Source organism: Canis aureus, chromosome 9 (assembly GCF_053574225.1).
Source record: "Canis aureus isolate CA01 chromosome 9, VMU_Caureus_v.1.0, whole genome shotgun sequence".
Classification (NCBI taxonomy): domain Eukaryota; kingdom Metazoa; phylum Chordata; class Mammalia; order Carnivora; family Canidae; genus Canis; species Canis aureus.
Genome location: NC_135619.1, coordinates 35235283 through 35256701, shown reverse-complemented (window position 1 = coordinate 35256701; position 21419 = coordinate 35235283). Strand labels below are relative to the sequence as shown.

The 21419-nt window shown below is 40.1% G+C and overlaps 1 protein-coding gene across 1 annotated transcript in view; it reads right to left on the bottom strand.

Annotated features, from left to right (window-relative positions):
* Window positions 1–21419, bottom strand: part of PELI2 (pellino E3 ubiquitin protein ligase family member 2) — a 177840-nt gene that overhangs the window by 116620 nt on the left and 39801 nt on the right. Inside the window, exon 2 of the mRNA XM_077909398.1 lies at window positions 7558–7687. Within this exon, the coding sequence (XP_077765524.1) occupies window positions 7558–7687 (130 nt within the window). The remainder of the gene's footprint in view (window positions 1–7557; window positions 7688–21419) is intronic.

Here is a 21419-nt window from a genome sequence, read left to right as displayed (position 1 = left end):
GCTCCATGAAATAAAAAACCATCACCTATCTTCAAAGTCTTGAATATTGTATTTTAAGCAAATTGTTAAATCATTTCTATGTGAAATGGCTGGGGCTTTGTCAATAATGACTGAAATTTTACTGCCCTGATTTATGAGCTTTCTATGAAGTTGTTCTATCATCTAATGTATGTTTTGTAACAATCAAGACTGTAACTCTAAACTGCCATGGTACATTCAGATAAGAGCTATTTTTTAAAGTCTCAATAAACACTAAATCATAAAATTATTTTAAACTATGCAGTATGTTGTTGGTATCTCAAATACTTTTTCCTCTGCTTTAGCAATACTTTTTGATAAAATGTTTTTCAGAGTGATTTCCATTTTTTTTTGAAAATTAGGTTGATACTTTTTCCAGCTTTGAGATATATTAGACATATAACATTCAGTGTAAGACACACAGTATGTTAACTTGATACACTTCTATATTGCAAAATGGCTACCACCATATCCTTAGCAGATGCCTCCATAAGGTCACATAATTACCGTTTCCTTTTTGTGGTAAGAATGTTTCAAATCTACTTTTAACTTTCAGTATATAAGCCAGTTTTATTAACTATGATCACCATGCTGTACATAAGATCTTCAAACCTTATTCAAATTATAACTGGAGGTTTCTTAAGTATACATATACTTTGACCAGCATCTCCCCATATCCTCAATCCTTTGGCCCCTGGCACCATCATTTCAGTCAGTTTCTAGAGGTTCAGGTTTTTAGATTCCAGATTTAAATGATGCGTACTATTTATCTTTCTCTCTGACTTATTTCACTTAGCATAATCCCCTCAAGATCCATTTAGATTGTTGTAAATGGTAGGATGTCCTTTCTCACGGTTCAACAATATTACAGTGTATATACATATACAGTTGGCACTTCAACATAAGTTTGAACTGAACTGTGTGGGTTCACTCATACAGATTTTTTTTTAATATGGTACAGTACTGTAAATGTAATTTCTCTTCCTTAGGATTTTAACTTTTTTTTTCTCCAATTTACTTTTAAGAAGATAGTATATAATACATATACAACTTGGGGTTCATTGACTGTTTATGTTATCAGTAAGGCTTCAAGTTAGCTATAGGCTATTAGTAAAGTTTCAAGGGAGTCAAAATTTTTATGAAGATTTTCAAGTGTGGCTGGTGGTGGGAGCGGTTGGTACTCCTAACACCCATGTGGTTCAAGAGTCAACTATGTACCATATCTTTATAACCAAACTGCTGACAGACACTGGGTTGATCCCATATTGGCTACTGTACAGAGTGCCGCAATGAACATGAGAGTACAGGTATCTCTTTGAGATGCAGTTTTCATTTCCTTTGTTATATACTCAGAAGTGGGATAGCTGGATCATACTGGTAGTTCTATTTTTAGTTTGGGGGAACCTCTATACTGTTTTTTACAGGGACTGCACTAATTTACATTCAGTAAAGTTGCAAGATACAAAATCAGTACACAAAAATCAGTAACAAACTCAGAAATTAATTCTCATTCACAATTACAGGAGAAAGAATAAAATAGGAATATGTTTATAGGGAGGTAAAAGATATGTCCACTGAAAACTGTATGATATTCTAACAGTTTTGGGCGTCGTCTTTTGGGTTTCCTATATGTGATATTAGGTCATCTGCAAATAGACCCTTCCCAAATTTAGATGACTATTTCTTTTTCATGCCTAACTGCTCTGCCTAGAACTTCTAGTACTATATTGAACAAAAGTGGCCAGAGTGGGCATCCTGGTCTTGTTCCTGATTTTAGAGGAAAAGACTTCAGTTTTTCAACATTGGCCATGAAGTTAGCTGTGGGCTTGTCACACATAGTCTTTATTATGTTGAAGTACATTTCTTCTGTTCCCAGTTTACTGATGATTTTTTAAATCCGAAGTGGATGTTGAATTTTGAATGTTCTTCCTTAATCTGTTGAGATGATCATAGGATTCTTACTCTCATATTGTCAATGTAGTATATATCACACAGATTTGTAGATGTTGAATCATTCTCACATCCCAGGAATAAATCCCACTTGAGCATGGTGTATGATTCTTTATTGTGCTACTGAATTTGATTTGTTGATATTTTAAGAATTTTTACATTTATGTTCAATCGGGGATATTGGCACCTAATTTTCTTCTCTTGTATTTTCCTTGTCTGGTTTTGGTATCAGGGTACCGCTGGCCTTATAAAAGGAGTTTGACATATTCCCTCCTCAATTTTTTGGAAGAATGTGAGAAGAACTTGTATTAACTCTCCTTTAAATGTCTGGTAGAATTTCTGGTCCTGTACGTTCAATTAGCAATCAAACCCCCAAACAACCTCCTTACTAGTAACTAGTGGGGGCCTGTCTGTTCAGAGTTTCAATTTCCTCATGATTTAGTCTCAGCAGGTTGTGTGTTTCTAGAAATTTATCCATTTCTTCTACATTAATCAATTTGTTGGCATATAACTGTTCACAGTTATCTCTTACGATCCTTTCTATTAGTGTGGTAGCAATTGTAATGTCTAATTTTGAGTCCTCTCTTCTTGGTGGGTCTAAAGAGTTGTCTTTATCTCCTCAAAAAACCAGCTTTTAGTTTTGTTGATCTTTTCTACTGGCTTTTTTTTTCTCCCTGTGTTTTTGCATGGATCTTTGTTGTTTCTTCCCTTCTACTAACTCTGGGTTTAGTCTGTTGTTCCATTTCTAGTTCCCTGAGGTATAAAGTTAGGTCGTTTATGTTTATATTTTGTTAAAAATCATTAAGATGGATTCCATTCTATAAATACAAATTATCTTAGGTTGGTATTTCTGTATAGTACCCAAAGATATTGTGGACTGCAGTTTATTACTAATTTTTTCTGATAGATTCAGAATATTCACATTTATGGTATCTAAAAGGATAAAACTTATCCAAACTTTGTTGCCCCTTTATAATAAAAGGAATTTCTTGAATTTACAAACATCAAAAACACCAGATACCAGGAACCCAAGAATTAGTCCATTAACAATGAAAGAAAACAAAGTTAACCTAAAAAAAAAGGCTATTTAAAAACTGCATTAAATAGTCTGAGTATAATGATAAACAGGACTCCAAAGCACAGAAGGCTACAGCTTTAGAATGACTGTGCAGCAGACAGGCCACCCATTGCACCAAGACCCAGACTGGGCAGACAGTACTTCAAAAGCAGACCACAGTAGAACCTACAAAATTAGCTTGAATGAATGAGTTTACACTGAAATTTATATTACCACTTCTCAGTTACTACTGAATTATGCATTGATAAAGAAGAGTGTCCATATCAACTAGGAGAGCCACTACAGTGGGAACAGCTCGAGGGCAGTCCTGGTTGCAACAATCCCACTAAACAGTTATAATTTCTCTCTAAACTGTCACTCCAAGACCACTGATATTTTCCATTCTGAAATATGCCAACTGGAACAAAGTGAGACTCAGTCACTTTTGAGAAGTAAAAATGCCCAAAAAAGGAGATTTCAATAAAGCACAGCCTAGAAGGGAAAACCATGATGAAGTGTTCTCCTCAGTGATGTTGCTAAATTTAAACCACGTTGCTACCAGAACAGTCACCATTGCCACCACCATCCTATTTACTGGTCAGGAGCAAAACAGTTGCCCCACAGCCTTAAAAGGAAATGAACAAACAAAAATAGACTTAAATTCTCAGTCCTGTTATGCCACGTCCACCACTTATCACTCTTCAAGGTTTCCTTTTAGGAAAAAACCCCAAAGCTCTGTTCCAGATCTCCCTACTAGCCTGGCTAACTCCTAACCCCTCACCTCGAAGCACACACATACCATACCCTCAGAGCACTTTCGCCGTCTTCCCAATCCAAGCCCTCACCCCCTGTTCTCATAGCTCTGTTGTCCTCTCCTGCCCTGCATTTTTCACAACATGCAGTTAAGCATGTGTTTGCATGAGAACTGTTTGCCTCCTCACTAGATAATTTGTTCCAAGCAAAGTTTGCACACTGCAGTATATCCAACCCCTAGCATGAGGCTTGGCCCCTAGTGCTAGATAAACAGTTGTTGAATAAACAAATGGTAAATAAACTGCTAAATATTCAAGTCTATGAAACAGAACTGCCAGAAGTAAAAAGAGGTTTTACTTTAGGTTTTCTTTAAACACATTATATCATAAGTGTAATATCTGAGTATTACTATTTCAAGAGCAAATCACACATGAGTAGAGATGACACAAACTAAGATTACACAACAGTAGCACACAATCGCCATCCTCATCTGACTTTGCGTGGACAATGGTAGGCATGAAGACTAAGATGCCCCATTTTCCAGCAAAGGGGTATACCTTGGTATGCTCCCAGGTTGTGGGGCAGAGGGAAAAAACAACGTAGAATATGAGCACTTGGTCTTCTGACTAACAATGGTAGCCACATCCACCTTCCTAGGTCTCCCGTTTACAAGTCCAAAATTGAAGATGACCCTTTCATTACCCATATTGCAGAATCAGAAATTCCAGAGCGGAAAAACCACTGCTGATTCAGGTCCAACAGCTTTTGCCAAGTACATCACATAACCTGGCATTCTGACAGGAAATGGGGTGAGCAAAAATGGAGTAAAAACAAGCCAGCGGGGCCTAGGATGGGCCCAGAGGTGGGCACTCACAAAGAAGGGTGCCAACAGGTATCCGAGAAAGGGAATCCAGGGTGAAGTCAACATGTAACTGGAAAACCCGAGTGAGCTAACAACCATCCCAAGGACAGCCTAAAGGACTAAAGGTCTTTAGATAAGAAAGCCTATATAAGTAGAATGTACTGCAGACTATGGCCACTTTCAAGTGACAGTGAACTAAGATACACTAGACCAGTGGGAAAAGTGAAGTGACAGTCAAATTGGAAGAGTTCAAGTATTAGGACCCACGGATGCCAACATATGGTTTAACAAGGGTTGGGGGAAACAGATGGGACAAGGTATGGAGTCACAAAAATATGCAGAAGAGTAGACTGCAGGTCAGGGAGGTCAAGAGAAGCAGGGGAAGAGGCGGCTTGTGCCAATAATGTAGGGTTAAAGAATGGACGGAAATGGAAACAGAACAAAATCATTTCTAGTTCCATAAACTGGAGAGATGGAGGAAAAAAAGATGAAAAAGACTATATCGATGAAAAAAAAGAAATCAGCATTCAGTTAAGGTGAGGCAGGAGGAGGAACATTTGAAGGAAAGGTTAAGTAAATGTATATGAGACTTTGTCTGGGGTTCAACAGAGCAGGTGGCAGCAGGAGGGGCAGGGCACAGCTGACCCGGAGTGAGGAATCTGTGACCAAGGTGCTCGGTAGTATGGAAAACTGCAGGAGGTCCTCATGTACAGGTTCCAGGATGGGTAGGATGTGTAAGGGAAAGGCGGTAAGGGCTAGCTGACCAGCGCACAGGAAGTTTATCTGGTCTACTCTTCCCCCTTAGTCATAGCTGATGGACCAGCCAGGCCTAGCACATTCCCTTTCCTGACCATTAAAAACCTCTAAGAGAAACAGAAGGTAGTTGGAGCCAAGTCACTTCACAACACCCTTTCAAGAATATCCACATTAACCCCTGCTGGTACTCTGGTTCTCTCTGAGCTGTTCTTACTATCTAACCTTTAATAATTTCTCCATTTTTGCTCTTTTTTTTCTTAAGCCAGAATCATTTGTTGCTTATAACCTAAATATCTTGCCTGATTCAGCACAGTTCCTGTCTACAGCCAACTCATTCATTTTGTATAGGAAGAAACAAGAGGCCCCGAGAATATAGGTTTTTCCCAGCTTACAAAACTGAAAACCAATTTCCTGACTACTAGTCATGAAGACCATAAACACAGATTTAGACCAGAAGGTTTATAATTCAAACAACTTCAGGTAAAATCTAGGTATAAGAGGTTAAAGTTTTATAAAAAGCTAAAACTGGAGCCCATGGAGGTAGGTAATGAATCAGGGAAAAAGCCACTGATTTTCTGATAGTAGCTACAGGAAAGATGTATTTCAGATTCCAACCAGATTTCACATTCTATCACAACATGCAGCCTGAGTATTCAAAGGTTTCTATAAAAAATGTTTTTAAATATTGGAAGGCATTGTGTCAATATAAAATCTAGGTTTACGGAAAGTAAAGGTAGAGAGCTAAAGGATGAAAAAATGAATGTCCATACACAGACAAATGTGACGACCAGGTCTGTAATATCAGAATATTTCTGGCACTTATCACATGCTTAAAAACTTTCATCTTGGTATTCTCCAAATATTTGTGGACTATAAAATATTTCTCCTACTTCCTTAACCTTCCAATATTGTTACTTCACTTCCCCTTTTCTCAGAATCTTTGCAAAGCTCATTTCCTTTGTTTTCCCTATTGAGCGTCCTTCCATTTCCAGAACTTACTTTATTTCCCTTTCTCCAGACAAAAACTTGGCTGCTCAATATTAGTCTTTCCTGTTTCCTTGGTGTTTGATATTTTTGGATCTAACCTTTTCCTCATTAATACAAGACAATCTTAATTGGTACATTCTAGCAAACTTTTTCCATGGTGCTGCTTCAGAAACAGCAACAGGAGTTTTGTTTTGTTTTTTTTTTAATAGAAAACATTGACCAAGGTGATCTGTTTCTAAGACTGAATATAAATACCATGCATGCTTCCTTAAAGTTATTCATTTCTTTGAAACATGGGTTTTCAGTAAAAATGGGAATCAAGTCTTATTTATTCCAGATGGTCCAAACCCATTATGATAAACATGTATAGCCAATGCATCATATGAAATATTTCAGGTGAATATAATTTTTCTAGAAAAGGAAACTATGTTACATGTTAATTTAATTACAAAATTGTCATATCTAAATAAGTAGAACATATCAACCAGAATGGAAACTCAGGGTTTTTCCCCCTTTATATAATCAGAAAGTAAAGTAGTCATAAAAAATAACATTTTATATATTTCAAACCTATGAGAGGAAATATAGTAAACTTCTTGTGGTACTTAGCTCTGTTTACTTCCAATCTTTCCAATAATTACCCAAATTCAATTCCATGTACATAGAGATTATGTGAAAATGACTACTCAATAAATAGAAGGAAGATAACAAATCTTAATGAGGTTTATACTAAGACTTAATACCAAAACCCTTTAGGATAAAGAACATCATTTATCTTTCTACCACAACTATTCTAAATTGACACATATTGGTTCTACTATATTCCAAGCAGTGGTCCATCATGGGCAGCAGGGGCTGGAGGGGAGGGTCTGCCCACACCACCACTCAGGGGACATGTGGCAATTCCGGAGATCTGTTTGGTTGCCCGAACAACAGTGGCAGCTGGGGGTGGGGATGATGTGCTACTGGCATCTAGGGGGTCCAAGCCAGGGATGCAGCTAAACACACAAAGCCCGGAACAACCCTTCACAACCAAAAACTATACGGCCCCAATGATCAAGAAACTTTCCCGCCAAGAAGAAAAGAAAAGAGGCTGAAAGAAAAGAGCAGCCAAGACAAGTAAGCACGAGTCACCAACTGCCAAGGCCTTCCCCATGCTGCAGGAGCCACCTACCTTGGACGCTTGCGGCGTGGAGATCACATGGACCGTGCTGGGTTTGACTCCATTCGCCTTTGGCCGCTTATAAAGAGCAAATCTGCTTTTCCTCCGGCCTCGGTCTCCATTAGGTAAAGCACCATTGTACCTACAAAGAAAGATGAAAATTCATTTATTTGTAGATTTTTAAGGTTTTAAAAAAATAAGATGGAATGAGGGAAAAGACAGGGATGGTCACAAGAAATTGCCCACTAAACACCCCTTGTAGAATAAACGGACTACAAAACAGGCTTTAGCTGTAATGAAATTCAAATCACTTCCAGAAACTTAATTTAAGAGTGATGTACAAAGTAATTATAGGTTTCCTATTCTATAAAGTCAGACTCTTCAAATCTTTCTGGAAAGAGACAGTATAAATAAGCAAATGAGAATTCTGCAGAGGCTGTATTAGTGCTGGCTCAATTTAGCAAGCGTTGTTCTAATGGACCCCAGAGAAACACTCAAGAAATATTTTTAAATGAACTAGTTAGAAAATAGCATACTAATTAAACCTCATCTCTCACTCCCAAATCATGTTAATGTCTTTAGGATCTTTATTTGTAAGAAGACCAAATTTAGTTACTTGCAGTCTTTAAAGTTCTGAATTCTCCACATTCATTCTCATTTCTATTTGAACCTTTAAACTGTCAGGTGAGCAAAAATCTCTAGTGAAAATTAAACCTAAAATAGGACTTCACAAGAAGGTTGCCCAGAGAGAGGCCCAGAAGTAAAAAAAGAGGAGTTTTAGTCCAGACTGTGAAATAACTTAAAAAGTCATCTGGAAAACAATGTCCTTACACAGATTTCCCACATTAGTATCTTAACCTAATACCAGTGTTTAAAAGGAATGCGGGACTACAGTTAGTGTTTCTGTTTTCAATTGTATTTCTAACTCTGGATTAATGGGTCCCTGTATGTTCTGACCAATGTCTCTTGTTGCCATACTCACAGGACTGTTCTCTATCACCTTCATAGGAGAAGTTCTTTTAAAGAGAACAACAAGAAGGGAGGGGAATCTTTTAAATTGTGCATAAATAGGACAGCTCCCTCAGAACACCCAAGCCCACATCTGGTGACTCGTTCCTCTCCTGAAAGTCTTGCTCTGCCTCTGGTTGAGTCACACCCAGAACATGGTATCCAGTATGGCCTGCAAGGGGGCCCAGAGGCTCAGGAACAGTAAAAGTCAGAACAAAGGGATTTTTTGTTTTATAATTTGGTAGCTACATTTTGGCAATGGATTTAAATTATCACTTGAAGTTATTCCTGCTGTGTTTTTAATCTGCTCCCATTTCCATCACAAAAGAACATCAACTAAATAAAAGTGTCTCTAGAATACAGAGATGATTTATTTCAAGTCTCCTTTTTCTGAGGCAAGATCAAAACAGGCACTGTTTTCTTACACATATTTGTGAGCGAGCGCTACTATAATGAACGTAGCCATGAGTAAACCACCATCATAAACCCACTTTGTTTTAATATATTCCCAGATCACTTAAATCAAGATGAACATCCTGTATTAAGAGAAACATATGTAAATCAATTAAAGCTAGGACTCTCAACAATTCAGAGGAACATTTTCACTGCTGAGGCCTAGAGGCAAACAGTACAAGATCCGGCAGGGTTTCCTGTGCCTCTCCCACCTACCCGGCTCCCTGCTGCATCTTTCAACTACATGCTGCTGGTTGATAAGATCTAACCCACTAGAGTGAATCAGAAGCTTTTTAGGGATCCACTCCCAACTACACTCCCTTTTCAGGAACCCATCTCATAACCCCCTCAGGTGAGCCCCAGCACCACGTGTGAATGAAATGGCCAGGCCGGCACCCTCCAAATCACACTGGAGCTGAGTGGCTGGAGGTGGACATCTGGCCCACAGGGGCCAAAGACATGCTCATCGCAGAAAACACAAAATTGGGACTGAGAGAAAAGCAGCCAGTCTCTGTAAATGGCCAGAGCTGTGTAAGTGCACCAACTGTGGGGATGTCACAACCTGTTAGGTGATGAAGCAGCAGAGAAGTGAGGAATGAAGCAGATGAGCAGAGACAAGCCACAAGAAAGGAACAGGATCCTTAGGGCTTCTCTTGGCCCAGTTGTATGCTGACCCTTGTTCATGAAATCCTTTTTGGTTTCAGCTAGCTCAAGTTGCTTTCTGCTACCTAACACCCCAAAGTCCTATCTAATATAAAGGGGAGGGATCCACAAAAACTAGTGTCACCTCAACATTTGCAAAACTTGTTAAGTTGCCTGAGCACAGAAGCAAATGTTAAGGATAAGCAAACAATATGTCAGTCTACATACCCACTACCTACTTGCTCAATACAGCTAAACAATGATCAGTGAAAAATCCTATTGGAAATAATTAAGGTAACAGTGGAAAAACCAGTGTCACAATGAGTCAAGTTTCTAATTAGGTTAAGCTACATGGTCATTCATTCAATATTAATAATGCCAAGTACTAGAGCTACCGTGATGAGTATCCGCTTCCTGGCTTTCAGATCTCTACACTTGAAAGCAGAGAAAGGCATAAGAACAAGTGTGATAAGACCCGTATGTGACAAGATGTACTAATGCACAAAGCACATGGGAAGAGCCATTATTAGGGAGAGCTTCATGGAAGAGTCAATGGTCTTGAAATGTGAACAAGACTAAATGGGAATGTAGGGCAACAGTATGAACCAAGGGTAGTTCAGTACTGTGGGAACATCAAGTTCAATGGGAGAGAATTAGAGGGCCAGGAGGGTAAAAGGTAGGGGCCAGGTTACAACAGGAGCCTGGCATTCCATGAGGGCATGGCTTTTTACCCTAAGGAGAACGGGGAGCCAGTAACATTGAAGCAACAGACCAACACAACTGGACATAAAGTAATCGCTAAGGCAGCACAGTGAAGAGTAGACACCCAGATGAGAGTCACAATGAACAGATGGGAGAACTAGCCAAACAATAGAGGAAGTGTGGGTTGAATGGCGGCCCCCAAATAGACTTGTCCATATCCTAGATCCTTTGGAAAAAGGGTCTTTGATATGTAGTTAAAGCTCTGGAGAGGAAATCATCCTACATTACTGGAGGGCCCCGAATTCAATAACAAGGGTCTTTAGAATAGACACACAGGGAGAAGAGAGGACGATGTGGACACAGGCAAAACTGGAAGTTGACAATCACGACCCAAGGAACGCCTGGAGCCCCCAGGAGTGGGAAGAAGCAAGGAAGGACTCGGGCCCTCAGGGCCCCCAGAGACAGCATGGCTTGGCAGCACTGTGCTTCCAGACTTGAGGCCTCCAGAACCCTGAGAATCAATTCTGCTGTGTTGAGCTACCGCACTGGTGGCAATTTGTCCTGATAGCTACAGGAAACATCACCAGCCTCAACCAAAACAGCAAGGAAAGGAGTTAGAAGATCAAACAAAAATTTCAGAGAGTTGTTTACAGTGCTAGGGGAGCATCCAAATCTCCTGGGAAGCTTTACAAAACTATGCATGCCTAAGTCTCAAGAGATTCTGAGTCTGTAGTTCTGGTACAGGGCTCCAAGTGTGCATGTTGTCAGAGTTCCACAGGGATGTGGCTCCTGCAGCTATGGTCGAGCACCCTGGTTTTAAAGACAAATTATCAATAGTACTCGGAGACTTGATTGGCTGCACAGAGTGGAGGGAGAGAGAAAGGTAATGGCATACAGGCTTCTGGCCTAGGGAAGGGGGAAAGAATTATTAGGAAGCTGAATAGGAATTACAGGGATATACAGGGAAAGACATCCAGGAGGCAAGAGAACTTACAGACCTGGGTGCTTTTACAATACAAGTGTGGCAGCTGAAATCATGAGTGCAAATGGGATAAGCCAGAAAAAGTGCAGAATAAAGAAGTGACCCTAGAAAAATAAAGAGACCCTAGAAATTGCAACCATTTAAAGAAAATAACCCCTTCTTAGTCACAGGCCAGGAACAGGAGAAAGTTCTATCACTAAAGACAAGAGAATTAACAGTGTTTAAGCAGTTAAAAGGCCAGTTCATAGAACAAAAATATATTACCATAATCTGGAAAAATCTGGGTCATTGGGGACCTCACCCATCTCCAAGTAAACACAAGCCAGCCCCAACCCCTGGGTCTCCCTCTGAACCTCCCCTCCCATTTCATCTTCTCCTCATGGCTGAGAATCTCAGCAGAGTGCTCCTCACCCACTGTACTGCTTCTGATACTCTTAGACACTTCAATTCACTATCATTTGATCTTTGCCCCAAATCAAAGACCATGTGTCATGCAGCCACCTTGTCCAACCTCCACCCCACCCTGAAAGTTTCCCACTGGCTCTCATATCAGCATGGCAGATCAGAGAGGACCACAGAGGCCCAGAGCTTCTCCCAGGGAGAGGGGAGTCTAATTCCCCTCTCTCTACATTTGGGCTGGCCTTAGTGACCCACTTATTGACAGGAGGTAGAGGAAGTGATGTTCTGAGACTTTCAGAGCCAAGTCTGATGAAGCCTTGCAGTTTCTGCCTCGGTTTTTGGTGAGGTTTGAATTGCCACAGAAGAGATTCAGGACCACAACGTGGGGGAGGCCATATGTAGGTGCTCTGGGCAGCAGGCTCAACTGAACGCAGCCTTTCCAACCACCCCATTAAGGCATCAGTCATGTGAACAGTCTTGAACCTTCCAGACCAACCTATCCCCCAGCTGACTGTTACCAAGTGACCATGATACCATGTGGGGCAGAAAAACTGTCCAGTTGAGCACTGTCCAAATTCCTAACCCACAGAATGGCACAGGAGATAAGAATGGTTGCTGTTTCAAGCCACTATGTGGGGGTAATTGGTTACAGAGGAATAGGTGCTTAGAACAAGCCCTAATACTCCCTTCTCCCTAATCACAGCCTTGTCTTGGTCCCCTGATCTGTCAAGCACAGCTCTTCCTGAACAGGATCACAGAATCCTCCCCTCCTACCTCCTGCCTTCCCATCGAGCCCAGCTTCCCCCACAGAACGTCCCGTCCACCCCCATCCTGATACCTGCCCAGGATGACCACATGACAAGAGAGAAGGGTCATCTCTCATATAGTGGAATAGAGTCCAAAGGTGGGATCTGGCCTACAAAGGCAAAAAGTTATCATTCCAAGAAAGGTCAGAAAGGCTTCCCTGGCCTGGCAAGCTCTTCAGCCAATAAGTATGTAGAAATATTTCCAAATGCTGCTGATACCTGTTTTAGTTGAACAGGGGTATTCTGATGCAAACCCGTAAGTTGCTTTTCAAGCTTCCTATCTTTAAAAAAATTTCGGAGACCTTAAAAACATCCACTTATTCAGTAAGTGTGCGATGAAAATTTAACTGTTCGCGTATGCAGGACAACTAGTTGGCCTTAACAGTAAAGGTATCTGGATGCCACAAATAACAATGAAAAACCTGTATAAGAAACATCACAAGTGAAGGGTTTTTCCTGGTTTAAAATTCAGAGTTCACGTTTTCACTAGCATTTGCTGTGCACTTACTATGTGACAAGAAACCCTCTGAGGGAGGCATTAGCACTCTCAGTGGGCAGGTAACAAGCATAAATGGTTAAAATACACACACAAATTTGTCCTACCAGGAAAGGGCAGACAGAACCAAATCCACATCTGCTTTGTCTGACTCCAAATGTCATTCTTTCCAGAAGATACTGACAATTTTTAAATTCAAGGCATGAGAGGATGCCTGCCACCTGAAAGTGCATTTGTCAGAAAGAATTTTCTATAGGAAACAGCAAGAGAGGTGTGCTGGGGGCTCCCTGTCACATTCTAGAGGCATCACAGTTGATCTTAACCAGCCTGAACTTGGAGCAGCATCCACGTGACCATGGGAAAGAGGATGTGGGGTATAACGTCCCAGGACCATGTTCCAGAGGCAGCCTGGCTTCCCACTGCAGTCTGAACATTCTGCTCTCTCTCAAAAGCAACATTTCTGTCACTTGCACAGATAAATTGCAAACAACTGCTGTAACCAAAGTAAACTGTACGCTGCAGATGAACAAGTCAGTGACACTACAGACAAGATGTAAAGAAAGTCTAGTAAACTCCTGCAGCATGGCACCTGCCTCAACACAGCGCACACCAGCTCACCAGGAGAGTGAAAGCACTAGTGCAACTGTAAGAAAACGCACATAAGCCACCAAGTGCCTGATACCAGCTTGACATTATGGCAGCCCCAACTCATCATTTACTCTGTCACAACACATCTGGACTTGCCTCGCCCAAATGGGTCCCAGACAAAACCCTGGGACCCAACAGTGTATATTCCTCTGCACCTAACAAATGCTGCATAGTGTAGAGTTTCATAAATAAACCTTCATTTCTCACCAAAAAAATAAGTATGGCAGCACCAAAACAGTCTATCCCCTCGGGTGATTACCTGCTGCAGCTTTTTAAACATCAGTTCATTCAGAAAATTTTCCTGGGCTTGGCCTTAAAATGAGAATTCTCAATGTCCCATTCCTGGTTGGAAATAGTCTTTGCTTCAAGTAGCTACTTAAGGTCCAATCAATATGAAAACACTATATTCTCTCAGGAATGCAGCTCATGAGGTAAGCCGGGACCCAGGGCCACCAGCTAAGGATACTGACAAGATATCTTGCCTCTTGGGAGAGTGAAGTGAAGGCAGACAAGGTAACAAAATTATACAATTTTGACAAACTAAAGAAAGGGAGTTAGAAAACAATGTGAAAAAATAAATCTGAATATTAAGGGTTGAACCAGGACGCAGCAGCACACCTTGCCACATGCCCTTCATGGGGGTTCTGAGTCGTGGAACCTTAAGAGTGGTCTGCTCTCATGAAATGGGCAAAAGACATGAACAGAAATTTCACAGAGGAAGACATAGACATGGCCAACAAGCACATGAGAAAATGTGGGGCTTTTTGTTTGTTTGTTTAAGCAAAAACTGTATTTACTGGGTGCTGGTGAGGTTTTACAGAAGGAACAAATCCAGAGGAACTTGCTCAGTCCAAGGGGAGATACTTGCTTTGTGGCCTTAAGCCTCTCCAACCCTTCTGTGAGATGTGGTTGTCCTTTTTTGCTCTATTCCACCCAGTTAATCCTTTAAAGTACTGCCTACTATTGTCACTCCTCTGCTTAGATTTCACATGTTCATTGTGACCTGTAAGAGTCCAGAGACTGCTGTTGCCCTCTGGGCCTGGGCCTGTCATTCACTTGCCATCAGGGAAATACAAATCAAAACCACAATGAGATACCACCTCACACCAGTGAGAATGGGGCAAATTAACAAAACAGGAAACAACAAATGTTGGAGAGGATGTGGAGAAAGGGGAACCCTCTTGTACTGTGGGTGGAAATGTGAACTAGTGCAGCCACTCTGGAAAACTGTGTGGAGGGTCCTCAGAGTTAAAAATAGACCTGCCCTACGACCCAGCAATTGCACTGCTGGGGATTTACCCCAAAGATACAGATGCAATGAAATGCCGGGACCTGTACCCCAATGTTTATAGCAGCAATGTCCACAATAGCCAAACTGTGGAAGGAGCCTCGGTGTCCATCGACAGCTGAATGGATAAAGATGTGGTCTATGTATACAATGGAATATTACTCAGCCATTAGAAATGACAAATACCCACCATTTGCTTCGATGTGGATGGACCTGGAGGGTATAATGCTGAGTGAAGTAAGTCAATCAGAGAAGGACAAACATTATATGGTCTCATTCATTTGGGGAATATATGAAAGGGATTATAGGGGAAAGGAGAGAAAATGAGAAATATCAATGAGGGTGACAGAGCATGAGAGACTCCTAACTCTGGGAAACGAACAAGGAGTAGTGGAAGGGAGGTGGGCAGGGGTTGGGGGTGACTTGGGTGATGGGCACTGAGGGGGGCACTTGAGGGATGAGCACTGGGTGTTATACTATATGTTGGCAAATCTAACTCCAATAAAAAAAAGGAAAAGGGGGTGGTCTGCTCTACCAGACCTGGAGGATGGTACAAGTTAATTTTCCCTTAGTCTTACACCATTTTGACTGGATGATTTTTCAAAAAGTTTCCTTTGTATTTGCCTAAGTCTCTCTACTTCTTCCTGGTACCTAAAACTGAGGAGGGGCTCAGGAACAGTCACCATATTAGTGTAGGGATAATGACAATAGTACAGGATCAGGACGCAGGAGTTTCTGCTCCAACTCTTTCCTACCCGGTGCTGGGAACGGACCCAAGACGGGCCTGTTTCTTCAACTACAAAGAGAGTAACCCAACATTATAAATTCAACTTTAAGAAGATTCCCAAAGCCTCTTTCAAGCATTCCGAGTATGTATGGACAGGGAAGGCATTTCACCCAGCAAAAACCCGTTGTCCTGGCTCAGGAACATGAAGGTTGTGGCTGTTATGGAAACTCCTGGCTTTTGAAGCCACCACACTTCCAAAGCCTCCCACATCTTCTGGGTAGTTGTATTTTCAGGTTGCCTTTTTTCTTATCTTGAGGGTTTTTTTTTCTTTTTTCTTTCCATGCCAAAATATTTCCCAAGGTGAAATACTAAAAAGTTTTTCTCAGAAACACAGTACTACCCCCACACAAGGAAACTTCAGGCTGTTCCTCCGGGGTTTGTACACCCACACACTCTCATCCAGCCCCCCATCCAGTAGGAAGTACAGGGAGAACCATCCTGGCCCTGCATCCAATCCCAAAGAGGACTTTGCACAAGTCCCTGAACTTCTCAGAAGCTTACTGTCCTTCCCCATCAAGGAGGAAGGCCTGATATTCTAGTTTGGATTCTGCTGCAGTGTGCTGGGAGCAGAGCTCAGGAGAGGTGGGGATCCCACCTTCACTAGTGCCACACCTACATTGACCCTTGAGCCATTGCTCCTTTCTGACATTTATTCAATTCCTAGGAAGAGGGTGACACCTCTTTAGGGACTTCTTCCTCCAACCAGGCCATTCAAAAGAAAATGAACTTGCTGCGAAGCAAACCCAGTCTCTCTAAAAAACAAAGGAACGGTTTATGAAAAGAACATTATCATCTCATACTTAGCCATTTGCTCAATTGAAGTCTTTCCTCTGCCCTTTTTCATTTCAAATTGGTACCATCACTAAATCACATAAGACTTTTTAAAAAAATTTTTACTGTATTGAATCTTTGATTTTTAAGCATTGCTGGGGGGCCAATAGCAGAGCATTTTTCACTGAATACTTAAAGATATACAAAGCATAAGGAATAGAGAAAGCTGTTTATGTTACCCTCACAACATCTAAGACTACTTCTTTTATTCTGCCATTGGCTCCAGCAGTCCAAAACACCTCCAATTTAATGTGTATTAATCTCAATGCTTTATGGCAGAGAATCTCTTGTTTACTTCATTAGGTGAAGATAACCATGAAAAGATTTATCTTAGTCTTGAGGTGTCTGGGTGGCTCAGTTACTTAAGTGTCTGCCTTCAGTTCAGGTCATGATCCTGAGGTCCTGGGATCAAGTCCTACATCAGGCTCCCTGCTCAGGCTCTCCCTCTCCTGCTCCCCTTGCTTGTGTGAGTGCGCATGTGTTCTCTCTCTAGCAAATAAAAATTTACCTTATTCTTGAATTAGTACAATCTTACACTTCTTCATATCTTCAACCATTTTGAAAAACAGACCAAATCCCAAATGTTCCTTCTTTATCACTTTAACATTTGCTCGTTTTAGCTTCTTATTACCTAAGCTAAGATGATCAGGTATATAAATTGTATATGGTAGACTAAAATACTGGTCCCAGTTCTTCACTCCTCCTTGAAGATATGCTCTGAGCCATTCATGACTTTATATCTCCAGTTAATGTCCTTGCCCTGGATTTTGGGTTGGGCCAATGGGATGTTAACAAGTACAATGCAAGCAGGGGCTTGAGATATGCTTGGTAGTTGGGATTGTCCTTTGGCACCTCTGACATGGCCACAGGAAGACTATGTACCAGCTGGCCTACCAAGGAGGAGAGACACTTCTGAAGATCCAAACCACATAAAGGCAGCATGAAGCAAAGCCATTCTATCACTGCCTAAATCAGAGTTGTCTCAACCAACACACCAACTCATGAGAATAAATCACTGTTTGTTTTGTAAGATTTTATTTGACAGAGAACATATTAGGCAGAGTGGCAGGCAGAGGGAGAGGGAGAAGCAGGTTCTCTGCCTAACTGGCTGAGCCACCTAGGCACACCTCACTGTTGTTTTATAAGTCAGAGTTTGGGGGGCACCTGGGTGACTCAGTGGTTGAGCGTCTGCCTTTGGCTCAGATCCTGATCCCAGGGTCCTAGGATCAAGTCCCGCATCAGGCTCCCCATCAGGAGCCTATTTCTCCCTCTACCTATGTCTCTGCCTCTCTCTGTGTCTCTTATGAATAATAATATTTTAAAAACAATAAATAAAAAAAAACAGAGTTTGGGGATGATTTGTAACATAGCATTATAGGGCAAAAATGAAATAATGCTCTGATTTTCAAAAGCAAATTAACATAAGTAGCTTCCTCAGTACCTAAAGACTTTGGTCTAAAAGACACAGAAAACATTCTATATATATATACACCCAAAGTTTTATATATAAAGACTTCCATTCTGAAGGAAAGAGATTAGAATTCCAAATGTGCCCTTTTTAAAGAAAATTTTAAGAAAAATTGATTTTTTTTAAATGTGTATACTCTTTAAAAAGGGAGGAAAAAAAAGGGAGGGATAAAATATTAAATCGTAGGTCTTGTTTTTAATAAATTGTGTCAATTAAAAACTGTGGTCCCTCAAGAAAGCTACATGTGTAATATGTGTAATAAGGTCTTAGTCTCTCTCTCTAAAAAAAAAAAAAGAAAGAAATCAAATTTAGTAATTTTATCCTAATTCTTTTGTGTCTATTTGGCAAAGCACTGAGTCTTTTAAATCTGTCTATATTCAATTTCCACCATAGTAAGAGGCCTCTAAAGAGTGAGCATCTCAAAAGGTTGCCAAAAAAGGGAACATCTAAAACTAGCACTAGGCCCACCATCTAACATGTGTTAAAGCTATGGGCATTTCAAATAAAGAACTTGAGGTACAAAGATTTTATTACTAGCCCAAAGAGTTAAAGCTTGAAATTGAAACTAGCATTGGAATCTCCTCCGTCTCAGAAGTTATAGCTATTCCTAACTACTAAAATAATTACTTCAAATGTTTTTTCCTTTTTCAAAATTTCTTCTAAAAAGAATCACACTAATGTAACCTTTACCAATGTTTATTGTAAACCTTTGGCATAAACACACGCAACTTAGAAATTCCTAGAAATATAGACGTGTCAGAGCAAGCAAATCCAACTTTTGAAAACTTGCTGGGCAATACCCTGACAAATTAAGAGATATATAATTGATACAGTGTGTAACAACTACATTCAAGATGGTTATAAATATATTCACTTTAATCAAGTACCCATGACAGAATGGGGAGGAGGAGGGGGAGGAGAGGGCAGGGTTTACACCAAATACAAATACTTCAATGAGTTACAAAGCATAAAGTCAGTGATGTCTTCACATGCATTGTGCATATTGAGGCTACATGAATTCATATCCTTTCACATGACTTTTCTAAAGATTCTTTTATTCCTAGAAGACCTATGTATAATAGTTGAAATACAAATTAGAAAATATTAGAATATACACAAAATCAAGTTTACTTCAAAAAACGGAAGTGTACTCTAAAACCACATTTTGTAACAGCAGAAGTAGGAGGTGAATCAGGTCAATTACACAAAAGGGTTTCTGAGTAGCTGTAGTAAATGATTTTTCTAACTATCAACCTTCAGTGCTACAGAAGCATATGATCTAGAAGTTAATTTTGGTTTGGCATATTAACCCACCAAATACAAAGGGAAAAAATATTTCACGCTCACCACGAATACAGTAACTTGTCAAAGACCACAAATAGATTATTTTTTAAATGTATACTAAGTCCATCAACAGCCAGGTATATAATCTGAATACAGGGAGTATCCTATCAAGAATTCAGAAATCAGAACATACAGATTTCCTTCACAAATCTCTCAATTTAAAAATTCTTGAAATAAAAGAATTCTTAGGAAATTCCCAGCCATATTCAGAGAGGCACAGTTTGAGAGCTATGACTGACCTCAGATATACATGGATTTGTTGTATAAATCTGTATTATCCAACAGAGTAGCCACTTGCCACATGCAGCTATTTATTAAGATTTATTTATTTATTTTAGAGACAGAAAGCAAGTGTACGGGGGGGGGGGGGGAGGCAGAGAGAGAGAGGGAGAGAATCTCAAGCAGATCCCTCAGCCCCCAACACTGAGCACAGAGCCCAACATAGGGCTTGATCTCATGACCCTGAGATCACAACCTGACCTGAAACCAAGAGTTGGACACTTAACTGACTGAGCCACCCAGGAGCCCCCACATGTAACTATTTAAATTTTAACTGAACTTAAATTAAAAATTCAGTTCTTCCTGAAGAAGAACTAGTCACATTTCAAGTCCTCAATAGTCAGATGTGGCCAGTAGCTACTAAAGTGGATAGCAGGGCTATAGAACCATTCCATCAGCCCAGAAAATTTGATTGGACAGTGCTGGAACAGATGCTCAAACAAGTCAAATCAAGAAGCATCTTCAAGGCACCTAGCCATTTGGTAGGATCCTGAACCCTAGTTCAAATTCAGCCCTCAGGATTTCTAGAATTTAAAGTTTTTGGATACTGTTTCTGAGAATTTCTCAGAATAACGCCAGCATCTAGAACACATTCTCAAACTCCATCTTTCTTCTTGAAGAAGAGGTTTTTCTATCCGGTAATTAAGAAAATGTCCTACTGTCTTTGAGGGAAAGGAATGATTCTGACATATAAAATGTATTTTGCTTGAGGTCTAAGCATTTTCTCTAGGGACACACTCTGGAATGTGCGATGTAAGTTCTCACAAAGTATGATTCACTTATAAAAATTCACTTTATAAACAACTTCCAAATAAAGACTTCATACAGATACCGAAAAGGCATTTGATAAACTTCTTTAGTCCAGATTAATGTTTTTAAAGAGCCAAGAAGAATATTTCCTTCCCACAATTACTTAAAGGTAAAATAGTAAAAGCATTTTTATTAAAAACCGGGAATAAGAAAAAAAAAAACAGGAATAAGGATGCTTACTATTACCATTTTTATAAACACTATTCTAAAAGTCCTTGCCTAACTAAAAACATTGAATTAGAAATAAGGGGTATTAATTGTAGGAAAAGATCTAGAACTAAGCGTTATTGTTATAATAATTAAAACAATGTATTACTTGAGAACAAGAACCACCAACCAATGGAACAGAAGAGATATTCCAGAAATAGAACCTTGACTATGTAGGAAATAGAAGAAAGGACAGCTAGTCAATAGGAAAGAAATTGGATTATTAAATCAATTGTGTAAGGAAACCAACTAAGAGAAAGAAAAATGTTTAGAGCTACAGCCTAACTTCTACCACAAAATTCTGAAATACACAAGAGATAAATGTGAACAACAGTCAAAACTAAACAAAGTTGATCACTGAATCAGGGATATGAAAAATAATGTTCTAAAACAGTGGTGGGGCGCCTGGATGGCTCAGTCAGTTAAGGGACCAACTCTTGGTTTCAGCTCAGGTGATGATCACAGGGTCCCTCAGCTCAGTGCCCACTCTGGGTCCATCCCCCACCCCTGTCCCCCCCCCCACTCACTCTCACTCTCTCTCAAACAAAATCTTTTTAAAAACAGTGGAAAAAAATTACAAAATAAAAAAGGACTGGTACACTTAAATATGTAAAAATCTGAAATTCTGCATATCAAAAATTTTAAGATTACTTATTCAAAGCTAGAATATTGGCAATAATTTGACAAAAACTTAATATCTTTAATAGGTAAATGTTTTTAGAAG